This window comes from Ochotona princeps, chromosome 2, assembly GCF_030435755.1.
Source record: "Ochotona princeps isolate mOchPri1 chromosome 2, mOchPri1.hap1, whole genome shotgun sequence".
Lineage (NCBI taxonomy): Eukaryota > Metazoa > Chordata > Mammalia > Lagomorpha > Ochotonidae > Ochotona > Ochotona princeps.
Genome location: NC_080833.1, coordinates 106,724,603 through 106,750,373, shown reverse-complemented (window position 1 = coordinate 106,750,373; position 25,771 = coordinate 106,724,603). Strand labels below are relative to the sequence as shown.

Genomic DNA, 25,771 nt, shown 5'->3' with positions numbered 1-25,771 from the left:
CAGTTCTGCCGTTATCTGTCATACACACACACACACACACACACACACACACTGCCAACAAAAGACATTGTTTTGAAAATTTATCAATTCCACCAGCCCCAGCCCCATCCTGGGGTGGTTCTCCCCAGCCTCCATGCCAAACAGGTGGGCCAGTCAGGAGAGGAGGGAGTTTCCACCTCCTGGCAATGACCCCTACCTCGGAAGCTCTTCCCAAGACCCCCAAGCAGAAGCCTATCTCCACACACCTGCAGGCATTGGTCCACAGCTTCCCTCCCAGCCCTCGGAGGGCAGAGTCAATGGGATCCCTTAACTTTCCATGAGCGTGGCCACCACCCCTTCCTGGGCATGCTGTGCCAGAATCGCAGCCAGGTTTCCCCAGCTTCGTGCCTCACACTTCATCTGCCAATGTTCCCAGTGAGCCCCTGGGGACCCAACAAGAACCGGAACCAGTGTTGCAGATTCCATGCAGAATTCCCAACCATCCACCCTCCTCGGGAGCTTGAGGGCTCCCTCCCATGGGCCCAAAGAACTCTCTGGTGCTTCTCCTGTTGCCCTTCCAACACTAAACTGTGATCCCTGTCTAACACATGCCTCTGAGCTCATCTAACCAGATGCCTCTGAGCTCACGAGCTGAGGGCTGGTGGTTTCTCACATCCATAAATCCAAGGCTGGAGCAAATTCTCCAGTAATGTTAAGGATGACAGTGCTTGGGGCTGTAGGAGCTGAGGGTGGAAGCTGGAGCACACAGGAGGCCCTTGAGGGAGGAGCAGAGCTTGTAGGGTGAGTAACAAGTAGGAGTAGCTTTGAGCACCTGGACCTGGGCCAGCTGCCAGGGACCTGGAATCTGGCAGAGGGCAGAGCTGCTCAGCTGGACAGCAGATAAGACAATATTCCTACATGCCAAGAGCTCTTGCTTTAGCCTTGTCTCTTTGCTCAGTCATTTCGGGTAACCCCAGGGGAAGGCCTGGCAGAAACTCGCTTCCCTAGAGCCCTGGGGAATGGTCTTGGAACACAGCTTAGCGGAGGGAGTCACAATACCTTCATCCTTTTCATCCCAAAGAACCCAGGCTTGGTCGAGGAGAGGGGGCAGGCTTGTTTCCTGAGAGAGAGACCATGAGCAAGAATAATGTCAAGGTGGGGGTTCCCACTCCAAGTAAGCAGAGGTGGAATGAGTCTTATCAGGAAACAAGTCTGGGAGTGGAGGGGCAGGAATTTTTCTAGCACCTTAATAGCTAAAGAACCATGGAGTGGGTGTCATGGCATAGTAGGTTAATCCTCCACCTATGGTTCTGGCATCCCATAGAGGTATGGTTTGGTTCCAACTGCTCTACTGCTGATCCAGCCCCCTGCTAATGTGTTTAGGAAATCAACAGAGGATGGCTCAAGTCCTTGGGTCCCCACATCCACATGGGAGACCCAAAAGAAGCTCCTGGCTCTTGACTTTGGACAGGTCCACCTCTGCAAGCATTTGGGGAGTGAACCAGCAAATGGAAGATGTGTGTGTGTGTGTGTCCTTTTCTCTCTGCAATTGAAATGATAAATAAACAAATAAACCCTTTTTTAACATAACACAACCTGGTCCAAATGACTGTCCCATCCCCAGCTTGCTGCGTAAAAGAGTGAGCAGTGACACCTGACCTTCCAGACACCTCTCAGGAAGACATGAGGAAGAAGCAAAGGTGGCGTGGGCTGCACACTTGAGAATCCAGTGGAAACGTGCTCCGGGCCTGGGGGTGTAGGATGGCCGTAAGGTCTGGGAGAGAAGTGGTTTCATTCATCCACTCCCTGATCTGTCCAGCCGGTCTTCAGCAGACACTAAATGCCGTTTCGGTGCATGTTGGCCATAGCTGGGGTGAGGTTGCCGTCAGGAGGAAAGGGAGGACGGGAACTCCCAGAGGTTTCCTGATAAAATGGCTCTGCCCTGGCCTGCAGGGGAAACTAACATGGGAGAGGAAACTCAGGGAAGGTGGGAAGCTCAGTGGGACCCTGAGGTGGGAGCAGTGTCTAGCTGGCAGGCTGGCTGGGAGACATCCCTGGACGAGAGTGGAAGTGGGATGGAGCAGGAATGCAGTGTTCAGATGGGAGAGGGGCGAGATGCAGATGAGAACCAGCAGGTGCTTCCGCCACCTGAGCAGAGCAGGCGAGGCTTCGGGGCCACAGGTGCAATCTTGATTGTGGTTTGCGTGAGGCTCTCTGCACACAGAATGGGCCTGAGTGGGCCTAGGTGGGCCTAGGTGGGCATGAGATCACAGGCACATGGTGACTGTGGGCTGCTGCCACAGCCCAGGTGCTCAGGGCTGTGAGCCAGCAGCCGGGAGCTCATCTCAGAACCTGCAGCAGAAAGCGAGCGAGCCAGCGGAGGCACAAAGCACACACACACACACATACACACCCTGGAGGATGCTGTAATCCCCACTGTTGGCCAAGCGCTTTCAGGAAAGCCAGCCCTACACTTTCACAGCCCGTGAGGCAACTTTACACAATGCCTGCTGCTGAGGCAGCTCCTGCCCACAGGCGAATCCAGAAACCAGCCTCTGAGCCCTACCTTCTCCCAGCAGTTGCTCAAATCTGTATTTTAGAAAACTGCGGGTTGAGGATTTTGACACCCAGGTTACCAAAGCCGCAGAAAGGCTGAAACCACAAGTTGCCAAAATCCTGTTGCCTCTTAAGAGTTTCCCGGCTGAAACAGTTCCTGTATCCCCAAGACATTGGTCAGCTCCCTGGCCAGCCTGCACCCACAAGCCAGACACGAGCAATAGGGAGCCCCTCCACCTGACCCCACCTGCCACAGGTCCCTTCTCTCTGAGTTCCATTTTTGCCATTGGAGGCAGCCTTGTCACATGCAGATGGCCAGCAAGCAGGGGTGATTGTTACCAAGACTGAAAGGGAAAGAGAAGGCGGCAGGGCAGGCAGAGCGGCCAGCAGGAGCCCAGCTGCAGCCCGAGCCAGCCCCGCCTGCCTACACTTGAGTCCGAACTCGCTTCCATCTCTCCCAGCCTCTCCCTTCCTTGTCTACGTGCTCCCCGCTGCTTTCTGCCCATCTGCATGCGCTACAGAGAGATTAGCCCGGAGTCAATGAGAAGCTTTCGGAGAGAAGCAACAAGGAAGGTCACGTCCAACCAAGGCTGACCCCTTCAAATACACTGTGTTCATCTGCCAAGAAAAGGAGGCGACGGGGACACATCATCGGCCTTCGACTATTGCTGAGGTCTGGGGAGCAGCATGCTTTCCCCAACCCAGACCTCCAGGACCCTCCAGGACCCCGCTGGTGCATGTACTGCCCAGACCTCACTCCCTCCCAGGTTGAGCATCGTGCATAGCCCACATTGGCTGTTCATCAGTCCTCCAATCACTCAGCAAATACTGAGTGAGCGGCAACCACGCATGGGACGTGACTGCTGGGTCATCCAACCATGTGATCCTGAATCCTCTTGCACCCTTAAAGTTTGCGTCTAGAGGAGAATCAGCCAAGGAGCCTAGAGCAGGTGCAAGGGGGATGAGTTCAAACAGGAAGCCAAGGTCAGGTGCCTGCTAGGTGAGACAGTGAAGCTTCCTTTAGGCAGAGGAGTGATAGAAATGAGGCCTGAATGACTTTTATTACACAGGCATTGGAGAACCTCCTAAGGATGACTTTAGTGCAGCAGGTGGCTGAGCAGCAGAGGTTAGGAGGAGACCTTTCTGGCAGGGAAGAGGGATTGGGTGTGTCAGAAGAAGGGCGAGGAGACCCGTGAGGCACTGCTGCAGGAACTCACTGAGCTTGACCTCTGTGTCCAGTGCAGTGCTAGGTCCTCTCCCATCTCACAGGGCAGCACACGACCAAGACAGATTCCATGGAAGGAGCATAAGCTGCCCGTGGAGTACACAGGCTTCGGTCTCTTCTTGGGTGGCGTGGGGGCAGCGCAGACAGCAGGGTGATGGAGCGCTTGCTGGAGCTAAGGCTGGAGCTGTGTGACTTCTGCATGCCCAGCTCTGTGCCGGATCATGAGACAAGCCAGCGAAGCCCAGGAAGTCACAGTCCTTGCCCCACAGGTCCCCACAGGCTTTTGTTGTGCTTTCTTACCTCTTGGCATGCTTCTGGCACTGGCCAAGTCAAAATGATGAGTCCTGACGATTCCCACATCAGGGGATTGGGTAGACCCTCCACTGACTCCTGATCCTTCCCTCCTGGCCTCCATGCCCACCCCTGAGGCACAGGCCAGCACAGGCCAGCATCGGCTGAGAACAAAGCAGGCAGGTCAGCCCCACATTACAAGTCTGCTCTTCATGGAAATGCACAAGTGAGCTATGCCCTGGGGAGCTCCCTGGGATGTGGCTGTGCGTGTGGCATTGGAAGACAGACAGGCATTCCAGAACTAGGAAAGAGCCCAGTTAACCTACAACAGGCCTGGCAGCAACCATGTAATTGAACAAATGAAGGGAAGGAGCCTGCAGACGAGAGAGCATCAGGACAGCAGGAGCAAGGGCCAAGAGGCCCGAAAAGTCACAGGGACCCCAGAGAACATTCTAGAGTGACTGTAAAATAGCGCTCTGGAAATAGACACTGGTATGTGGATCTGACAGCAGCTGTGTCTGTGTGCTTGTTGTCTGATTCCTGTCCCAAGCAGAGGAACCAGTCTCTGCATTTTCACCAAGGGACTGGAGGTCCTGGCACGGTCAGCCCAAGTCACAGCTAAGCACACAGGGCTCAGAGATGGGAAACCACTGCCCCAGGGTCACAGAGCCGAGAGGGAAACACACCACATGAGGAGTCCAGCCAAGGAGCTTGGCTGGAGTCAGGAGCCAGGCATTGCACCCAGACACTATACCATGCAGGACATAAGAGTGGTAACCAGCATCTCAACAGCAAGGCCAACCCTCCATGCCTACACTTATCTTTGCACAAACCCTATGAAGCACCCTTGTTATTGGAAGTGATCTCAGAGATGTGTGAGGGAGTTAAGGGAAAACCCAGGTGGTGGAACCACAGCTTGGGTCTAATTCAAAGAGCCTCAGATATTATATAATGACCTTTGGTTATTTGTCTCCAATGGATCAGCTTTTTTGAACCACTCCCCCCTCAAGAACAGCCCCAGTCTGCTTTAGCTGTGACCTAGTGTGGCTGTGGCAGAGAATGGTTGGTATAGATTCTCTTCCTGCTATTCCCAAAACCTAGAAAGTGTTCTTCCTCTGCCAGATGGTCTTGCCCTCACAGCAGTCCGAGGAAGCTTTGTTACTCGCCTTTACTGATGAGCTGAGGTTTCAAGGTGCTGAGGAACTTGTTCAAGGTCCCACAATTAGAAGATGTTCAAAATAAAACTCGAACCCAGAAACATCAGTCCTTGTACTTTTGGTCACTGCCCAGAGGTGCCCAGGAATGTCCTCCCTCTAGCAAGGCCCTGTCTAGACACCTCTCAAAGTCCTTCTCCAGCCAACCAAGCCATCTCAGGACATTCCGAACAGATGACCCCTGAGAGTTCACTTCCTCTAAAGCTCTCCAAAATAAATTTTTAAAATTCCTTTGCAGGACTGGCATGCTGGCACAACAGGTTAATCCTGTGCATGCAGCACCAGCATCCCATATGGGCACCAGTTCATATCCCAGCTGCTCTACTTCTGACCTAACTCTCTGCTTATGACTGAGCAAGCGACAGAGGATGGCACAAGTCCTTGGGCCACTGCACCCATGTGGTAGACCCAGAAGAAGCTCTAGGCTCCTGGCTTCGGATCAACTTAGCTTCAACCATTGCAGCCATTTGGGGAGGGAACCAGCAGATGAAATATCTTTCTATTTCTCCTTCTTTCCATAAATTTGATGTCTTTCCAATAAAAATAAATAAATCTTTGAAAAAATTTATTTGTGAGCCCAGCACAATAGCCTAGTGGTTGTATCCTTGCCTTGCATATGTCAATATCCCACACAGTCACTGGTTGTGTCCTGAACCAGTTCGTGTTTGCTTCCCATCCAGCTCTCTGCTTGTGGCCTGGGAAAGCAGTTGAGGACGGCCCAAAGCTTTGAGACCCTGAACCAATGTGGAAAACTCAAAAGAAGCTCCTAGCCCCTGGTTTTGGATCTTCTCAGCTCTGGCCACTGCAACTACTTGGAAAGTGAACCAGCAAATGTAATATCTTTCTCTCTGTCTCTCCTTCTCTCTGTAAATCGGCCCGTGGAGGACACAGGCTTCAGTCTCTTCTTGGGTGGCGTGGGGGCCACCAAAAATAAATCTTTTTTTAGGACTCAGGCCAAAGCCACTGCCGAAGGGCAGTGACTGAGTCCTTGGCTTCTCCAGACACAAGAGGAATCTTCCCTCAGGTGAGTAGCCATGAGGGGAACTTGGGAACTGGATTAATGTCCTAACTTCGCCCGGCTGCCAAAAGCTTGTGGGGGAACGAGTCTGGGAGGATTCGGGGCCCTGGGGTTGGGGGCGGCTTGCAACCCCCCACAGTGTGGCAATTGAGGGGGGTCCCCCTGCCAGGTGGGATCCAGGGCTGGGGACTCAGGCCAAAGCCACTGCCGAAAGGCAGTGAAGGAGTTCTTGGCTTTGGGCTGCCAGTGTACCATATGGTGCCAGGCTCTGCCTGCTGGCCACCCAGCAGCGAGCTCTGGGGTTCTTACGGTATGAAATTGCTGCCTAGGGACACCCATGAATAAGGGCAGCTTTAGTGTAGGTGAGAGATGAATTCTGGGTGATTCCCAGTAACAGGGTCACGAAACTTTTGGGCAAGAGTGGAGGGGAGCGTCCATTAGATCTATTTGGGCCAGACTGACTCACCAGCCCAATTAGGAATCCTGAGATGGGCTGTTAGCATAGAGCATCACGGACTGCCACACAACAGTCCACACCAAAGCTATGGATGGGGGCCTGTCTGGTAGGGCTAGGTACCAGTACCTGACTGGGTGGTGGAGTAGTGGACTGGTCACATTTGGCAGAGTCAAGACTCTAACCAGCACGCAAGAGAATTTGGTCCGGGGGTAAACTCTATGGGGGAAATGTGGGCCCAAACCTATGAAAATACAAGTCCCGCAGGTTAGCTCGTGAGCTGGGGTGGCAATGGACTAAGCTAGGAGTGACCATGGCACCTGCCATCACTTACAGGTAAAGGAACCGATGGCAGTCTGGGAAGGTCAAGCCAGCACCACCCAAAGCTGCATCCTAAAATAGGATGTGGGGTGGGCCGAGCTGCAACTGGAAGGGGCCGGACTGGGCAGGGCCAAACAAACTTCAACTCACAAAAAAGAATAGAAATCAAGATGGAGCACATGTCATTCCAACCTGGGCTCTTACACCAACTGGTCTGCATGAGACAGGTATACTATGCCACAGCATCAAAGACAAAGGCTGAGACAGATAAGGGGCTAAGCCAACTGGGTCAGAGCACCCACTGGCATGCACACAATCTAGGGCTGGGAATAGACTCGGTTGGGGAGCTGTGAGAGTACATCCTTGCTGGGTTGGGATTCCCATGGGAGGGTGCAGGGGCTGGAGTGGGGGCTGCGCTCTGGACTAGATATGGCTGTAATCTCCCTAGGCACAAATGTGGACTGGGGCTGAGCGCACCAAGCTGGGCTAGACGCCTTCACCATCTGGCGCTCTGGAGAACCTGGGTAGATGTAGGATGGACTAGGCCGGGTCTCTGCCCCTACTGAGCCATGTGTGAGCAGTGTCTGGGTATGGACAAGCCTTGGCTGGGGTGAAACAGCCAACACCAAGAACTGGAATGAATTGAAGGGCAGCAATGAGGTCTGGCCCATGGAACCACCAGTACGCGCAAAACCTTACATAGGGAGTGGTTCAGAGCGAGGAGCTTGCAAAACTCCTCTGTCGGAACACAGCCCAACAACCCAGACCAGGCAAGAGGAAGATACCCACCATCATACATATAGTATAGGTGGGGGCAGAGAAGGCTGCACCAGTTCACATCAACTGCTGGCAGATCTGAGCGCCAGCATAGAGTGTGGGTCAGACTAGTTTCGATCGCAACACATACCAATGCACATTAAGGAATGCCAAGGTGAGGTGAGTCGTATCAGATGTGGTTGCAGCACGCAAACCAGAGGGGAGGAGGCAAAGCCAGCAGAGGAATGTGGGCTCCTCTACTGGAAAACCACTCCCACAGGAGAGATGAGCTGGGATGGGGGCAGACCAGACCAGGCAGAGCTACAACACCTGTGGGCCTAATGTGAGCTAGATTGGGGAGGGTCCAGATAGGACTGACCCGACTGGTGCAAGCAAAAATTAGAGTAGGTGAGGGTTGGTTGGGCTTTTCCCCATCAGATGGCAGAGGCTGGCACTGGGAGCCAATTTTGTTAAGTTAAATGCCAGAACCACCTGGACAGCACACAATCCAGAAGTTGGAGTGGCCTAGTAGGGAGATAGTGGGCACCTCCCTCGGGGTTACCGCTCCCACTGGAGAGCACGAAAACCAGGACAAGGGCAGGGGTGGCTAGACAGAAAGGCATCTGCTGTATCTGTGTGGGCTGGATAGTAGGTTGGTTGGATTGAACTAGGTTTCAATACCCCTTGACAAGTACCAGAGCTAAATAGGATGTGGGACAGACTGAACAAGCCTGTGGTACATACTGGCATGCATGGGAACTAGGGCAGGGAGCAGGCCTGGTGGGGGTTGTGGGGAGTCTCCCCAACTGGGCTGCAGCGCCTACTGGTTTGTGTGAGGACCAAGTATGAAGTGGGTAGAATCGAGCTGGACTACAACACCCGTTGGTTCACAAGGAAGACAGGGCTGGAAACAGAACTGACCCAGCAATTGCAATGACCAGCACGTGCATAAGCTGATTGGGGCAACAAACTGTGCCGGACCCTGTACTTGCAAACTCACACAAGAATCAGGTTTGGGATCATCTCAGATGAAGTTTCTTTGGAGATTCCTCCAACTGAACTGCTGATCCCAGAACCCCAACCATGAAGAGACTATGTCAGCCAGTGGATTCTGAATAGTTTTCATCGCGATTGGAATGGCGAGATTGGCAGCAATTCAGAACTGTTGAACTATCAAAACTGCTTGAGCAGGACTCTCGGAGCGTGCCTCACTTCGGGGACCTGGGATGGGTGGGAGGCTGGGTGGGGCTTTTCCCTTTGTTTCTCCCTTGACCCCAGATACAGGGAAAAAAATGATATTAGTGTGGAAGCAATGGTATGACCCACTTTCCAGTAGCCCTTGATCCTTTGTACCCTAATCAACTAAGTAAGATCATTTTTAAAAATAAATAAAATTATTTAATTAAAAAAATAAATTTTTTTTAATTGTTTGCATTCTTCAAAAACGAGGGAAACAACTGCCCAGAGAAGCTAAGTGATTCGTCCCAAGCTCACAACAAGCAAGCGTGCCTTCATTTTCTTCCACTTTCAGAAACAGAAGCCATCAGGTGTAGGCCGTTCCAGGAGGCTTTCCTCCTGCCAAACCCGTTGACTGCCGTCTCTGAACTCCCACTTCCTCACCCACGTGCCTCCGCCTGCTTTGCTCATTCAGCACCACGGCTCACAAATCCAGTGTTTTCCCCAGGGGTGGCATCAACATGCCTGCCACTGACACACCTCAGGCCTGGGGAGGCAGGGGGTGTCCTGAATCCCAGCTTCCTCCACGTCCTCACCACACGACTTTGTGCTAAACAAATCAAGAGCCAACAAGCCACACCCAGTGAATAGCTCCTCTCCCTTCTCTTTCTATCTGTGGTACACATTACCTAATACTGCCAGCAAGTTACCTCATCCCTTTGTCAAAAGATGTATGTATTCATTTATTTATTTGAAAGGTGAAGTGACAGAAATGCAGAGATAGAGAAAAACATTTTCCATCTACTGATGGATTCCTTCAAATGCTAAAGCTTGGCCAGGCTGAAACCAGGAGGTGCATCTTCTGTGTCAGTGACAGGAACTCAAGTAGGCCAGCATCAGCTGCTTCCCAAGCGCATTAGCAGGGGGCAGAATCAAAAGCAGAGCCACCTGGGGCCAGTGCCATGGCGCAGTAAGCTAAGCCTCTGCCTGCAGAGCCAGCATCCCATATGAGCACTGGTTCAAGTCGCAGCCGCTCCACTTCCCATCTTGCTCCCTGCTTGTGGCATGGGAAACAGTAGAGGATGGTCCTTAGGACCCCGCACCCAAGTGGAAGACCCAAAAGACGTTCCTAGTTCCTGGCTTTCGATTGCCTCCGCTTTGGCCATTGAGCCCATTTGGGGAGTGAACCAGCAGATGGAAGATCTATTCTCTCTGCCTCTTATTCTCTCTGTAAAATTTTGACTTTCAAATAGAAAATACATAAATATTTAGAGGAAAAAAAAAAGCAGAGTTGCTGGGACTCAAACCAAAACGCAGGTCTGGCAACAGGCAGCTTCAGTCCCAGCACCACGATTCCCACCCCACACTAGCTAAGCTGTCTTGCGTGTTTTCTGTGATTTTGTCCTTGTGATCTGTTGCTACTTCTAAGGAGGGACCGAGGGAGCAGCATGCGAAGGTCTGCCAGAGCTTCAGGCCACGTCCCAGTCGCTGCTTCTAAGCATGCTTCTTTAGACGTTGGGTAGCACTTCCCACCCTAGCACTGTCTCTTCAAGGACAGTCCTGCCTCCAAGGGCATGCATGCTGTCTGTTCTAGGGACTGTTCACAGGAGGCAGAGCCAGAGGCTTGGGGACCTCCACACTCTCATCTATCTGTGCTGCTTTAACAAAATCCCACCAAATGGGCCATGTGTAAACAAGGTCCACTGATTTCCTCACATGAGAGCCCGAGCTCAAGGTACCAGCAGGTTTGGTGTTGGTGATAGCTCGCTCCCTGTTCCCAAGGCAGACCTTTCAGGGACATGGAGCTCCCCCAGCCACGCTCACTTCTTGGTGGTCTCACCTCAACCTGTGACATTGGAGTGAAGTTTTACTTGCACGTTGGAAGGGATCCAGCACGCAAGCCCTGGAAGCACCTGCCTCCTGCACTGGGATGCGACGCCTGCTTTCCATCAGCCCAGTCAAAGTCATAACCACAGCAGAGCCATCAGGGGAATAGAGCTGACAATGAGGAGAAGAGTACCAAAGTACTTTCTAGAAGGGGAACGCAAGGTCTTCCCAGAGCAGTCCTCCCTCCCCTCCCCTGGTGGGATGGAGCATGACCCTTCTCCCTTGTTCTTCCTCATCCTTCCCATCTATCCTTCTCTCTACCCACACACTGAGAGAACCAACGAAAGTGCACTTGACTCTCCCATGCCCCAAATCAACTTTATTTTCTCCCATACAACGTATTACAGTCACGATCCAGTGTCTGCTCCCTCAGGGTCTCACTGACTTCACCCCACCCACCAAGTAGCACCCCTGTCCTGTTCTCTCACAATCCCTCTGCTTATTTCCCATCCCAGAGTTCTCACTGCTCAAGGCTGGGGCTCAGTCTCTCGCCCCACATGTCCAGCATCCAGTCCAAGGTGCTGGGGAAAAACATGTGAAATATTCCAGGACTTTTCTACCTTCAGGATGTCTTCAAAATCTGACCACCCCTTATCATGTGGTTACCTCACCCCAGGCAAGCCCTGCCTCATCTCTCAAGTGACTTGGGGCAATGGTCCATCTGATCGGTTGGCCAGGAGCTACATCCATGGAACTAGTGAGTTCTTGATTAGTGGCCATGAGTGTGAGACGTGAGATGCCCTGGAAATGTCAAGTACACCTTAGATTTCAAAGCATTTTAAAAAAATAATTTTTCATTGCTGAAATGATAGTTCTTTGACTCTTATTGAACCAATAAAGCACATTATTAAAATAAATTTCCCCTTTCACCCTTTTAGCATGATTATTGGTAACTCTCGAAGGGATGATGTGGTCCATGTTTGTTTCTCACGGGTAGCACTGCTTTGAGGAAGCTCCTCAGTTGACCTCTGGCTTCCACTCCTGCCTGCCCCCACAACCTGTTCTCCACAAAGGTGCCAGTGTGCATCCTCCGAAGCAAGGATGGAATTGTTTCTCCCTTAGGGACTTCTCAGCGTGTGAGGAGTAAAGGCCATGGTCCTCCCCTCAGGCTACAAGTCCCAACTACAGCTTCCCGTCCCCACCACTGCCATCCCAGGTCCTGACTCCTGGTACACTGACATGGGTGCGGTTCTTTGAGGACAAGCACATGCCCACCCCAGGGCCCTGGTCTCTCTCAGCCAGACTCTGCAAGCCTCTCCTTTCGCTTCTTTCTGATTACTGTTCGTACTCTCTGACCAGCCCATCTAAAGAAATATCCCACTCCTCTCCCTTCCACATCAACCCTACTTCCCTACTCAAGTTCTCTCCCTGTCACTTCCCACCATGCAACACACATGTATATTCAACATGCCCCCTAGTGGAAATGCAAGCTCTGAGAGCATGTGGAACTATGTCTTTGGTTCCTGCCCAGCTGTCACAGGAGTCCAGTGAGCATTTCTTGAAGAAAAGAAGGAAGGAGTGAGTGAACAAATAGTGAATGTTCACAGATGTTTGGTGAATACATGGGGCAAGGGAGCTGAAGGAACTAAAGGAGGTGGTTAAGGCAGCAGGGAGTGAAGTGAGCGACAAGAAAGTAGGAAAAAATGCCCAGACATTGTGATGTACTTCTCTTAAGTACTTTTATTCACCCATCCCTCAGGCAAGGACAGGCTTTGGTGAGGAGGAGAAAAAGCCCTCCTGGGATCCCCATCAGGAAAGGGTCCAGAGGGAGCTGGTTACTCTTTGTGGATATTATCATGAGTGGTCAGCAGCACAGAAGACACCAGGGACAGGAATTCATTGAAGTCCACCTGTCCATCTCGATCTTCATCCAGATCTCGGAATATCTGGTCCACAGCAGATCTATCTTTGGTGTTCTGAATGAAAGGAACAACAGAGGCTGGTGAGCAGGGATCCCCAAGCCAGACTCCTCCAGCCCCTTCTCCCAGCTTTCTCAGACAGCTCCCCCGCAGAGCTCAGCTTAGGGAGACCCAAGGCAGTCCACAGGATACCTTCTCCTAGCCCAGGCTCTCCCCTTCCCTGCCTCTCTCTGTTGAGCAAAGACACCGTTCCAAGGTAGAGAAGAGCAGCCTGGAGTGCTTGAATCAGAGCTAACCTCAACACAGTTCTTCTCCTACCATCTTGCTCCAGGGCTTGACAGCCACCACCCTCAGGCTCCACACAGAGAACAGGCAGTGGGTGGGTGAAGGGCAGGGCATTGCCTACCTGGATGGTGTTTGCAAGTTCGGTTGTTATCAGTTTCTTCAGCTCACACTTGGTGAGGGTGTCGAAATGCCCTGTCCGAACGGAGTACTGGTGGAAGATGTTGATGATTCCCTCCAGGTGGTCTTCCAGCTTGGTCATCTTCCCAGCTGCACGTTAACCTTCAAGAGACAAGGGGGAACTAGCAGCACTCCTCCCACCACCACCCTCGTTCTCCTTCTCTTGTGTTGTGGGTTTTGGAGACAGTGTAACATCCTCCACCACTGCTCTAGGTCTCTGTGCCCTGTGTTTGAGCCATGGTGCATTTTTCATTTATGGTTAGAACAGAGAAGAAGCAATACTCTCTAGAGAGGATATATTGGAGGATTTTGTTAACTCAAGTTCACCAGAGGAGGTAATGGTACTGTAACCACATCACCCCAGGTGATGGTAACTATGACAATATAATCCTTACCGATGGTTACTATACCACTCCCACCAGGTCATTCCTAAACCCCAGGGCTGAGACTACCGAGTCCAACAGGAACTGCTCTACTTGGGTCCCAAAAGCAGCATGAGCCCCAAGGTGCTGAAGTGCTCAGTGTATTGTGGCTTCAACACATCATGGTTGCAAAATGGCCACCTGCACTCACCGTCCTGTGAGGGAGCCCACAAGGACCCAGCCAAGGAAAGAGCACTTACCTGTCAGGAAGTGCAGAAGTACGGAACTGTCACAAGAAGCCGGCTCTGGTGAGAAGCCAGGCAGCTCTTTATAAAGCCATCCACGTGTCACCTTTGACCTTGCATGAAGAAACCTCTCTGATTCATGTGGAGGCAATTGCTGGATGGTGCTCTGTTGCCCAAGAGAAGCTTCAAACCTGTGGCTTTGACTGCAACAGGAACAGCCCAGATTGCACCCAACTAGAATAGCACCCTCCTGAACAGCCTAAAACAGAAGTCGCCACCCCACCCACTCCAACCACCCACCCACCCTTGGGTGGCCTGCCCACTTCTCAGCCCTGGACCAAGACTCCGCCTTCACGTTTAGCTTCCCGCTTGTTCACAAAAGCTAAAAGAACAAGTTTCACAGCCTAAGTGACTCCTGCCCGGAACAGGAAAGAAGGAAAAGGCATTTGCTGAGTGTCTGTTATTAAAAAACTGTAATGAAAAGAAAAACAACGTGAGCAGGGAATCCAGGAAGAGGAAAAAGATCATTCATTAAAAGATAGAAAATCTGAACTCAGTATGGGATTTAATTAATTAAAATACATTAATAGTAGTTTGCTAATGTTAATGCACACATTGCATTAATGCAAGGGAATTTTCCAAAGCTCATGAAAATGACAAAAAGACCTAAGTTTATTCTGGTGCAAAAAAAAAAAAAAAACTAAACTTGTACGCAACTTTTCATATGTATGTGCATGTGATATTTTTAAATTTTATTTTTAATATTGTTTACATAGTTGAGAGGGATGCACATTCATGTGGGTCTCTGATTAGGTGGGGAGGGCTGAGGTACGGAGGAAGATTAGTGGGACAAATGGCTTAATTTTTTTTTTTCTCCTGTATCTTCCAGAGGTGAGGATTGGGAAGAGAGAGGGCCACTCCTTGCTGTCAAACTACATCAGTTCCCAGGGATGGGTGACAGTCATTTGATGACACCTTAGAAACCTTGAGATGAAAAAAATATTCTGAAGGTGTTCTCTGAACGGTTTTGACAGTTCTGAGGCATCATCGGCTTCACTGCACCAGGGTCTATTGACTGACTATGTTGCAAAGCTTGGCCAGAAGAGTGGTTCAACCTATTCTGCTTTCCATCCTCTGACAAGGCACTCAGTGTCCTCTGCTGCCCTAAATGAGCTGGCTGTCTGGGCATGCGGTCCCCTGCACAGGCATCAGCAAGTGAGGAGACTCAGGCCTGACACATGCACTCCAAGATTGGACCACATATTTTGTGATTTTCCCTGTGGCCAGTTTGAGTTTAACCGTCTAGTTGTACAATCCCCCCAAGAAACCTTTCCTGAGGCGACCTCGGACTTGACTCATGTGCACCAGCCAGCAGAGTCAGGTTCACCCTGTCACTTGCACCAGCCAATGAACATACATATGGCTGCAGCTGCCTGATCAGTTCTGTCCCCAGCTCCATCTCTCACATGAACTGAAGGGTTCTGTGGCCTAGCCAGCCCACCAAAGGCCCGGGCCTCAGACATACCAGTGGATGTCACAGCCTAGTCAGGGCTACTCCCAGTAACCTCCAGCAGGCCCATTCCCAGCCCCATCCCCAGCCCCAGTTTTTAAGTGTGCAGCATGTTCTGCAGCCTAGCCCAATTCATCTGGCCCTCGTGCACATCTGAGTGCTACAGCTTAGCTGAGCCCAACCTGTCAGCAGTTCTGACCCACACATATGCCAGTGGGTGCTACTGCCTGGACGAGCATGGCCTGCCCTGGTTTTTATGCTCACCAGCAGGAGCTGCAGCCCAGGAAGGGAGTGCCCACAGTTTCCCCACCAGGCCCTCCCCTGTCCCAGCTCTCATGTTCACCAGTGGAAGCAACAGATAGGCAAGGGAGTCTCCGAAGTTCCCTACCTGAGCCATTCTAAGCTCTGGGTCTTGCACATGCCGACAGGTGTTATGGTCCAGTCTGAGATGTCCCACCCCTAGTCCCAGCTCTCTGGCCAGCTGGTGCAGCAACCTAGCCTAGCCTGACCCAGCCCTAGTCCTCCTGTGAACTGGCAGGAACCGCAGTCCAATTCGGCCTGGCCTGTGCCCCATTCTGGCTATCATCTGTGCTAGTGCGTGCTATGGACTGGCCCAGCCTGGCCCTCCCCCAGACCCAGCTCACACATATGCCAACAATGGGTGTTGCAACCCAACCTGGCCTGGGCTGCCTCAGCCCCAGTCCTTGTGCTCACCAGCTAGAGCTGCAATCTGGCAGAGAAGTTCCCCTACCAGGCCCACTCCCAGCCCTGGATCTTGTGTGTTCTGCAGGTGCTACAGCCCAGCCTGACATGGCCTGCCCCAGTTCTGGCACACAGCGATGGATACTTCAGCCTAACCCACTGGCCAGCAGCCCTTCCACTCATTCTGACTCTCACCGGTGGGTGTTACAGCCTAGCCCAACCTGACCCACCTCCAGATCTGATTCTCATGTGACCCAGCAAGTGTCTTGGCCAAACCTGGCTGGTCCCACATCCATTCTGGCTCTTGCAATTGCCAGTGAGTTCTAGGGCCTAGCCCCATCTGGCCCACTCCCAAACCCAGCCCATGACATGCCAAAAGGTGCTACAGCCTTGCCTAGCCTGAATCCTTCCCAGCCCCAGCCCCAGCCCCTGCAAGTGTCAGGTGAGCTCCACGGGTCAGCCTGGCTCAGCTCTCCACATAAACCTGTGGGTGCTACAGTTCCACAGAGGAAGTCCACAAGTCCCCCACAGAAGCTGTCTCCAGATCTAGTTTTCTCATGTTCTTGGGATGCTGTGAACTAGCCCAGTCAGACATGTCCCTCAGCTGCAGCTTTTGCCAGCGCCAGCAAGGTGAGTGATGCTATTTAGCCCAGCCCAGGTCTCCCACGTGAGCAGGTGCCTTGGCCCAATCCAGACATGCCCTCTAGTTCCCTATATAAAATGTCCAGCATGGTAGCCAGTGGCTAAAGTCCTCACCTTGCACTTACAGGGATCCCATATGATCGTCAGTTCATGTCCCAGCTGCCCCACTTCCCACCCAGCTCCCTGCTTGTGGCCTGGGAAAGCACCCAAGAATGGCCAAAAATCTTGGGAGATTTTACCAGCTTGGGAGACCCAGAAGAAGCTCCTGGCTCCTGGCTTTGGATTAATTCAACTCTGGCTGTTGCAGTCACTTGCGGAGTGAATCAGGGAACAGAAGATCTTTTTCTCTGTCTTGCCTTCTCCAGTAAAAATAAATAAATAAATATTTTTCAAATCATTTTAAAAACAGAATAAATTTTAAAAGTCAGTAATGATACTGGCACTGCGGTGCCACAGATGAAGCTACTGCCTATAACACTAACATCCCATACAGGACCTTGACCATGTTCCACTTCAGATCCAACTCCCTAACAATGTGCCTGGAAAAGCAATAGAAGATGACCCAAGTGCTTGGAACCCCGCACTCATGTGGGAGACCCAGAAGAAGCTCCTGGCTCCTGGGTTCAGTCTGGCCCACTCCTGGCTATTGCGCCTATTTGCAGGATGAACAAACAGGTAGCAGATCTCTCTCTCTCTCTCTCTCTCTCTCTCTCTCTCGCTCTCGCTCTCTATCTCCCTCTCTCTCTCTCTCTGCCTTTGAAATAAATCTTTAAATAAAACTAAATACTGTATACAGATACAGATAATATGAGCCCTGTCTATATTATCCTTTCACTTTTTCTGTAATTCCAGAGTTTTTCTAAATAATAAAGTCTCTGGCGTTTTAGAAGTGAAGAAATAGGGCCAGGGTGGAGCATGAACTAATCCTCTATCTGCAATCAGCAACATTCCAAATGGGCTCTGGTTTGTTTCCCGGCTGCCCCACTTCCAGCTCCCTGCCTGTGGCCTGGGAAAGCAGCAGAGGACAACCCAAAGCCTTGGAGACCATGTGGGAGACCCAGAAGAAACTTCTGGTCTCAGATCGGCGCAGCTCCAGCCATTGCAGCCATTTGGGGAGTGAACTAGTGGATGCAGGGCCTCTCTAGCTCTCCTTCTATCTCTGTAAAAATCTTCTTTTCAAATAAAAATAAATATATCTTTGAGAGGAAAAAAAAAAAAAAAAAAGAAAGTGAAGAGCCACAGTGTGTGAGAGGCTGCCTTCCACAGACCCTCACTGATTTCTCAGAACAAGTCTGTGGGTTGAGTGCTGGCCGTACTCTCATTTCACAGGTGAAGAAAACAAGTTTCGAGGTAACTTCCTACTGACAAACTTAAATTTGTCTGCCTCCAAAAAATCTACAAGGAAGCAAAGAGTAAAAAACATTTGACAGAACGGGGGGAAATTTTTCCAAGCAAGCATTAATAAACAGAAGATATAAGTGACTCAAAAAAAAAAAACCTCAACAACAAAAAGAACCAATTCAGTTGAGAAATGAGCAAAGGACATGACTCGACAATTCTGCAAAGGAAAAAATACAAATCACCAACAAATACATTAAAAAGAATGCTCAGCATCACTAGTCATCAGGGAAATGCAAATCAAAGTCACAATGAGGGTCACCCCACCCATTCTCGGAAGGGAGGAGAGGATTAGATGCTGGGGAGGACGTGGAGAAAGAGGAATACTCACACACTGCTGATGGGACTGTAGACTAGTGCAGCTGCTGTGGGAAAACAGGGTGGAGATCTCTTTAAAAACCAGCAGTAGACTTGCTACACGATCTGGTAATCCCACTACCAGGGGTACATCGGAAAGACTTGAATACAATGAATTAAAAAGACACCTACACCACTATGTTTGCAACAGCCTTGTTCACAATCAACCAAGGTGTTCAACATCCGATGAGTAGATAAAGAAATTGTGGTGTATGTACACAAACCAACACTACTCAGGTATAAAAAAGAATGAAATTCTATCATTTGCAGCAAAATGGTTGGAACTGGAGGACATTATGCTTAATGACATAAACCACAGGAAGAAAAATAGTCCATGTTCTCTCTTATATGTGAAAGCTAATCTTTTTTTTTTTTTTTAAGATTTATTCATTTTATTACAGCCAGATATACACAGAGAAGGAGAGACAGAGAGGAAGATCTTCCGTTGGATGATTCACTCCCCAAGTGAGCCGCAACGGGCCGATGCGCGCCGATCCGAAGCCGGGAACCTGGAACCTCCTCCGGGTCTCCCACGCGGGTGCAGGGTCCCAATGCATTGGGCCGTCCTCTCCTGCTCTCCCAGGCCACAAGCAGGGAGCTGGATGGGAAGTGGAGCTGCCGGGATTAGAACCAGCGCCCATATGGGATCCCGGGGCTTTCAAGGCGAGGACTTTAGCTGCCAGGCCACGCCGCCGGGCCCGAAGCTAATCTTTTTTAAAGACAGAAAGAAATGACTGTATGCATCAGTTTTGCTGCAAATAAACTGTTAAACTTTGTTATGTATGTTGTTCAACTTTGTTATATATATTTATTGTATATATAAAACAAAGTTTAACAAAACAGTTTATATATAAATTTTTATATCCTTAAAGATTTATAACTATATATAGATATATATAAAGATGTATATAAAGATTTGTTGATTTTATTGGAAAGGCAGATCTATAAGAGAAAGAGATACAGAGAGAAAGACCTGTCTGCTAGTTCGCTCCCCAAGCAGCCACAGTGGCCAGAGCTGAGCCGACCTGATGCCAGAATGCAGGAGCTTCTTCTGGGTCTCTCACGAGAGTACAGGGTCTCAAGGCTTTGGGCCATTCTTGGCTGCTTTTCCAGGCCACAAGCAGCGAGCTGGATGGGAAGTGGGGCAGCCAGGATATGAACCGGTGCCCATATGGAATCCCAGTACATGCAAAGCGAGGACTTTAGCTATTGAACCATAGCGCAAGACCCTAAATTTTGCTTAAATGTTTCTCAAGTCAATTGATAGGAATTATATAGTATTATAATTTGAGGATTTTGCAATTCTTAAAATTTACCTTATTTGAGTGAATATGAACATCTTTTCATTTGGTTATTTTTTTATAGTTTGTATCCCTTTTTCTGCTGGACTATGATCATTTCACGTTGTATTTATTGAACTCTATTTGTTGGATCCATTAGCCTTTAAAACTCACATGTATGGGCCCGGCGGCGTGGCCTAGCAGCTAAAGTCCTCACCTTGAAAGCCCCGGGATCCCAAATGGGCGCTGGTTCTAATCCCAGCAGCTCCACTTCCCATCCAGCTCCCTGCTTGTGGCCTGGGAGAGCAGTCGAGGACGGCCCAGTGCATTGGGACCTTGCACCCGCGTGGGAGACCCGGAAGAGGTTCCTGGTTCCCGGCTTTGGATCGGCGCACACCAGCCATTGAGGTCACTTGAGGAGTGAATCATCCAACGGAAGATCTTCCTCTCTGTCTCTTCTCTCTGTATATCTGACTTTGTAATAAAATAAATAAATCTTTTAAAAAAACTCACATGTATGTGGATTCTAACAATGTTTAATTAATAGAACAGCCAAATGATAGAAGAAGCAAAGGAGAGAAAATGATGATCTGTTGGCTAAAGGACACGTTTCAAACAGACAGGAAAAATAACTTTGAGATGTATTGCACATCACTCAGAAGATAGTCAATGATAATATATTAAGTATTTCACAACAGAATAAATTTTAAATATCTTACCACAAAAAATAAGCACTATATGTATTAGCTTGATTTAATAGCCCCAATTTTCAAATGGATGTATATGAAAACATTACATTATATTCCATAAATGTATATGATTATGATTTTCTTTAATAAAATAGTATTATTTTCAAAATAAAAAATGACAATGTGATTAAAAATCAGGGACCAGTGCAGGTTAATTAATCCTCAGCCTGCAAGTCCCAGCATCCCATTTAGACACCAGTTCACGGCCCAGCTGCTGCTCTTATGCTCCCAGCTCCTTGATTATGACCTGGGAAAGCAGTGAAGGGTTGGTCAAGTCTTTGGGCCCACATAGGAAATCCAGAAGAGGCTTCTGGCTCTTGATTTTAGATCATATCAGCTCTGGCCACTGCAGCCGTTTGGGGAGTGAATCAGCAGATGGACAGACTTTCTACCTCTCCTCTCTAGATAGATAGATGATAGATAGATAGATAAATAGATAGACAGATAGATAGATAAATCTGGAGCCTGGAGCAATGGCTCAATGGACTAAATCCTCACCTTGCAAGCACCGAGATCCGATATGGGTGCCAGTTTGTGTCCCAGCTGCTCCACTTCCCATCCAGCTCCATACTTTTAGCCTGGAAAAGCAGTGAGGGATGGTCCAAAGCCTTAGCACCTTGTGCCCATGTGGGAGACCCGGAAGAAGCTCCAGGCTTCAGAGCATCTCAGCTCTGGCCATTGGGGTTGCTTGTTGAATGAACCAGAGAAAGGAAAATCTTTCTCTCTGACTCTCTTTCTCTCCAAGATCTGTCTTCCCAACAAAAATAAATATATCTTAAATAAATGAATAAACCTTTTACAAAAAAAAAAAAGCTGTGCACTGGGTAGATACAGTCCCCACCCCAGCTGAACTTGAAATCTGGACAACACACTTGCTCATAGGTAGAAGTAGGGTTGAGGTGGAGATGCCAAGGAGTCATAGGGGTGTCTGCTTGTTGCTTCAACAGGGTAGGTCAGCCTGAAGCCCTTTCATCTGCAGGGGGAGCAAGGCTGGAAGTCAAGAAGGGGGCTCCTCTCCCTGGGTTGTGCTGGGGTGCAGCGCTGCTCCCTGAGATCAAGATTGATTTTCAAAACAAGCTCCAGAGCTTCTGATAAAGCGAAGATCAATACCTCTAGGTTGATTTTCCCCCACTTTCCTATCATGTCTCCAAACTAGACAATCATGGAAAGCCGGGTAGCTGTACCAGGGCAAGCAGGCTCACTGTGCCCGGGTTACTTTGTCATTTCCATGAGACCAGGGAGGCAGAATGCACACAAGTTGAAGCTCCCCATGTCATACTGAGGTTAAGGGATTCCACAAGCACCTGCCCTGAGTTTTACACTTCAAGAGATGGTTGACATTTGGGTCAGAGAAGGCCTTATAGAGTTCTCTCCTGCAGCACCCATCCCTCCCCCGCCCCCCCCCCCCCACACACACCCAGCTATTCCCCTGAGCAAAGTCAGCTATATCTGGAGGCACAGGTTTTTTCTGGATCCATGAGCAACCTTGACTGACACAAGTTCAATACAACGTTATTGACCAGAGCCAGAATCCTTTCTCTAGGCCAAGGTCGACAACCCTGCCCACCTCTACAAGCAGGATGGCCAAGCCTGCCTGGTGCAGGGACCTATTCTAACATCCCAAACCCCAGGGCAAGAAATTGCTGAAGAATTCAAGGAAGGAGCCTGCTGCTTGTCCTCAACACTTCCTGCCATTCCTGGCTGTCTCCCATTAAGTGTCTACTGTACCTGAGGTGTTTGAACAGGCACAGCAGGAAGTGCCACTGATAGCCAAACCCTACTTGCCAAGGACTCCCAGAGGTTTTGGGGCACCTGCAATTCCACGGTCAGTGCTCATGCCCTCGTTCATTAAATGACATCCAAGCCCTCCTGCTGCAAAGAACCACAGTCAAAGGCAGTGGTTCTGCAGGACACCTTGACCAAGGAGAACTAAGGAGTACCAGAGATGCATGTTGTTTCCAAGATCAAAGAAGCCTATCTGCTACTGGGCCTCCTTCTGGCTAGTAAGGGCTACCAGGGTCCAATCTTCTCCCTGATTATAACTGGGATGCTTCTTTGTCTTCCCACCCATGTGACTTCCAGGCATCGCACCTGCTGTGCTGGGCCCTGCACTACAGCTCTCGTCAGGACCTTGAAGACCAAGTGCGATGCCATAACCTCCCATTTTTTGTCGGACTCTACTATCAGTAGAGACATTGGTGCAGTGGCTGACTGAAGTTTTTGTAAATACTGGGGCTTGTTGAAGGTCAAACCTTGGCAGCATCCTGCAAGAGAACTGAGGCATTCCTATAGAAGTGGAAACACACTGCAGGTGTGAGACACAAACTGGTCCTGACTCTCAGCCCACAAGGAACTGGAGGAAAAGGTCTTGGCCAAGTCAAAAACAGCATGCCAAACTCCAGTGTGGATTGCCCTTCCTTCAGTAACAGTGACAATATCTTGCACAGCAGGTAGAATGTTGACATTGAACCCCTGATAACCCAGGGCTAGTCTCCAGGCTCCAGAGGCCTTCTGATAGTCACATGGGGCCATCACATTGTGACAGAGCTGTTGGTAATGTCCTTGTCCGCAGCAGGTCCTCTGTTAATAAAATAATGTCCTTCTCTCCTTCTAACATGCAAGACTTCTTTTGTTGACCCACCCACTGGGGGCTGGTAGCATCTCAGTCTCCCCTCTGTACCTGCAACCGCAGGCTGGCTAATTCTTATGGGATGGGGGTTTGTCTAGCTCGTGGTTCTGCAGGCTGGGAAATCCAAGAATGGGTCTGGCTGCCAGTGAGGACTGTCTTGAGACATCACATGATGGGACAGAGCATGTACACCAAAGCCAGCTTGTTTTTACAACAAAGCCACTCCTGTAAGGGTGACAGTAACATTGCTCATGAGAGCAGAACTGGCAACCCACTCATGATGGCAGAGGGATTACGTCTCAACCCAGGAACTTTGGGAGAACGCATTCAAGCTAGAACAGGCTGCACAGGGTGCAGGCAGCAGTAGCTTGAGTTCCTGGCTCTGAGGAGCCCCACCCCGCTCTGTGCCACCAGAAGCCAAAATGCCAACAGAGGCAATGCCCTCAGCAGCAGCCACTATGGTCACCAGCACCCAAGATGGTCTGAAGGACATCCCACAAGCAGATAACCACTTAAGTCACCACATTCACCTTCAAACCTCTCAAAATCACGGGTTCATCATATTCTCTCCACCCCCAAAAGAATACCTGAAACTTTTGTCTTGTGGACTCAACTACCCAATACTCCTCTGAGGTCTGAATTCCCCTGTCTTCCCTGTGTATCTTGACATTGTTTTATCTCTTTCTTTTATGTTGACACACAGACTGGGACCCTATAAGCGTTGGTAGCTCTTCAGTACATTTCAATTCAGGCTGAGTTCTCCAGTAAGGAGGCCAAGAGATGGGCCAGGATATGGACCCAACCCAAATAGCTCTACTCCTAAGTGGGGAGTATACAGGGAAGATTTCTCATCACAATAGCTCCTTCATTTAGCTGGCAGAAACCAACAGCCCGGCTCCAGGTCTTCTCCGTGCCTCTCAGGGCTTTCATCACAAGTGCTAGCGACTCAGCTGGAACATGGAGCTTGGGGTAGAGAAGCAAGCTTTCACATAGGTCATCCTTAGGAGACTTGCAAAGCTCAGTGGCCAGATCTGCCTCAGTTTCTGAGCCAGGGTCTCCTTTGTGGCCTCAAACGTTGCATAGGGTTTCCTGCTAATCTACTTCTTTCTCAACTTCCCACTGCCTTGTTCTTCTATGGCTGGAGAAATAGGAAACTGAATCATCTTGTTCTGGGCCACAAGCCCTGTCTGACTGTGCCTAGCGATTCCTGTAATGGGCACAGTACTGCTTATAAACGATTTTAAAAACTACCTATTCCAGGAAGCTTCCCAGGACTGTCTCCCTCACCCCTTTCTCTTTCTCTAGGCCACCAAAGCCAGATGGGCCACCTTCCCTGCCTAGCTGAGAGCTCCAGCATACACTGCTGATCATGTCGTGTTGATCCAATTCTTAGCAGCCAGTGCTCCCTCACTAGGGTGAAACCCCAAAGGCTGGAGTGGTTCACATTCCCTATGGCATCTCTGGTGGGCCAGAGAAAGCAGACTCACCACACTCTCAACTAGACACAAACAGAAGTAATAGCAGTCAGTCTCCCCCCAGGTGAGAGCAAGACTAATGATGCATTTGCAAGGGAAATCAGAGGTTATCCCACCCACCAACAGCACTCCCATGTTCTCTCTCTCTCTCTCTCTCTCTCTCACAAACAGACACACACACACACACACATCAGCACCACCACCATCACACCACCACCACCAGTGTACATAACTAAGAGACAGAATCAGGGGTGTTCTCTCCTTCTGTGTATTCCCAGGTTATCATTTCTCCCACTGAGCCCCTTGAATGTTCAGTAAAGCATGGAATCTGACTTTATGAGCCCTGAAATCTCTCCCCTCTTTTAGCCCAGCCCACATTTGGACCTACTGCTCACACTAGTATTGTTAGAGGAAATTATAACACGATCACTGTAACATGTCTCATAGCTCTGCGGTTCCCATGCCTGCAAGGCAAGGGAGGGTGCCTCATGCTATGACATGGGCAGGAGCCGGTGTGGCAGATACCCTGTAGCTATGCTGAGGAGGAAGCAGTTGAATCCTGCTTTTCCCCCAGCTAGCCCAGCAGGAAGTCATCTCCACCATCTGTCACTCAGCCTCCTATTACATAGCAGTTCCCGCACATGAACTCTCGGCTGGCTCCCAGCCATTTTCACTAACGTTAGGTAAAAATAAAAACACTGGTAATCAAAGCACTTGTGGGGGCTGGCATGGTAGCATAGTAGGCACCTGCAAGCACTGGCATCCTATATGGGCACTGGCTCATGTTCCAGCTGCTCCACTGCTGATCCAGCTCTTTGCTGATGGCCCAGGAAAGCAGCAGAGGATGGCCTAGAGTCTTGGACCTCTGAAACCACCTGGGAGACCAGGGGAGGCTCCTGGCTCCCAGCTTTGGATCAGCCCAGCTCAGGCTGTTGTAGCTATTTGAAGAGTAAACCAGCAGATAGAAGATCTCTCTCATTCTTTGTCTCTGTATAAAATCTGCCATTTAAGCAAAAACAAATTTTTTTTTAAAGAAAAGTATTTGTGATTAAGGATTGATGTAGTTCCTTTACCGCCCCCCCCACACACACACAAATCTACCTTGTTGGAAGCCAGTGAGTCTGAGTGGCATTTTGTTTATGGTGGAGGTACACAAAGTCAGAATCCATACTTCACTCAACATTCAGGGGGCTCAGTGGGAGAAATGATAACACAGGAATGCAG

General features: G+C 50.0%; 1 protein-coding gene and 1 long non-coding RNA gene across 2 annotated transcripts in view; one reads left to right on the top strand and one right to left on the bottom strand.

Moving 5' to 3' along the window:
* LOC105942063 (uncharacterized) overlaps positions 1 to 25,771 on the top strand; it is a 178,454-nt gene that overhangs the window by 34,580 nt on the left and 118,103 nt on the right. The window lies entirely within an intron of this gene.
* On the bottom strand, positions 12,532 to 13,958 carry LOC101536597 (protein S100-A12). Its single transcript, XM_004588917.3, has 3 exons — positions 13,821 to 13,958; positions 13,143 to 13,300; positions 12,532 to 12,793 (listed from the first exon to the last, which is right to left on the bottom strand). Exons 2-3 carry the CDS (start codon positions 13,278 to 13,280, stop codon positions 12,653 to 12,655), a joined length of 279 nt encoding a protein of 92 aa, XP_004588974.1. The 5' UTR covers positions 13,281 to 13,300; positions 13,821 to 13,958; the 3' UTR covers positions 12,532 to 12,652.

Coding starts and splice junctions, on each gene's coding strand:
- LOC101536597 (XM_004588917.3), bottom strand. CDS start 13,280: ATGACCAAGCTGGAAGACCACCTGGAGGGAATCATCAACATCTTCCAC. Junction 12,794..13,142: donor AACTTGCAAACACCATCCAG/GTAGGCAATGCC, acceptor CCTTTCATTCAG/AACACCAAAGATAGATCTGC.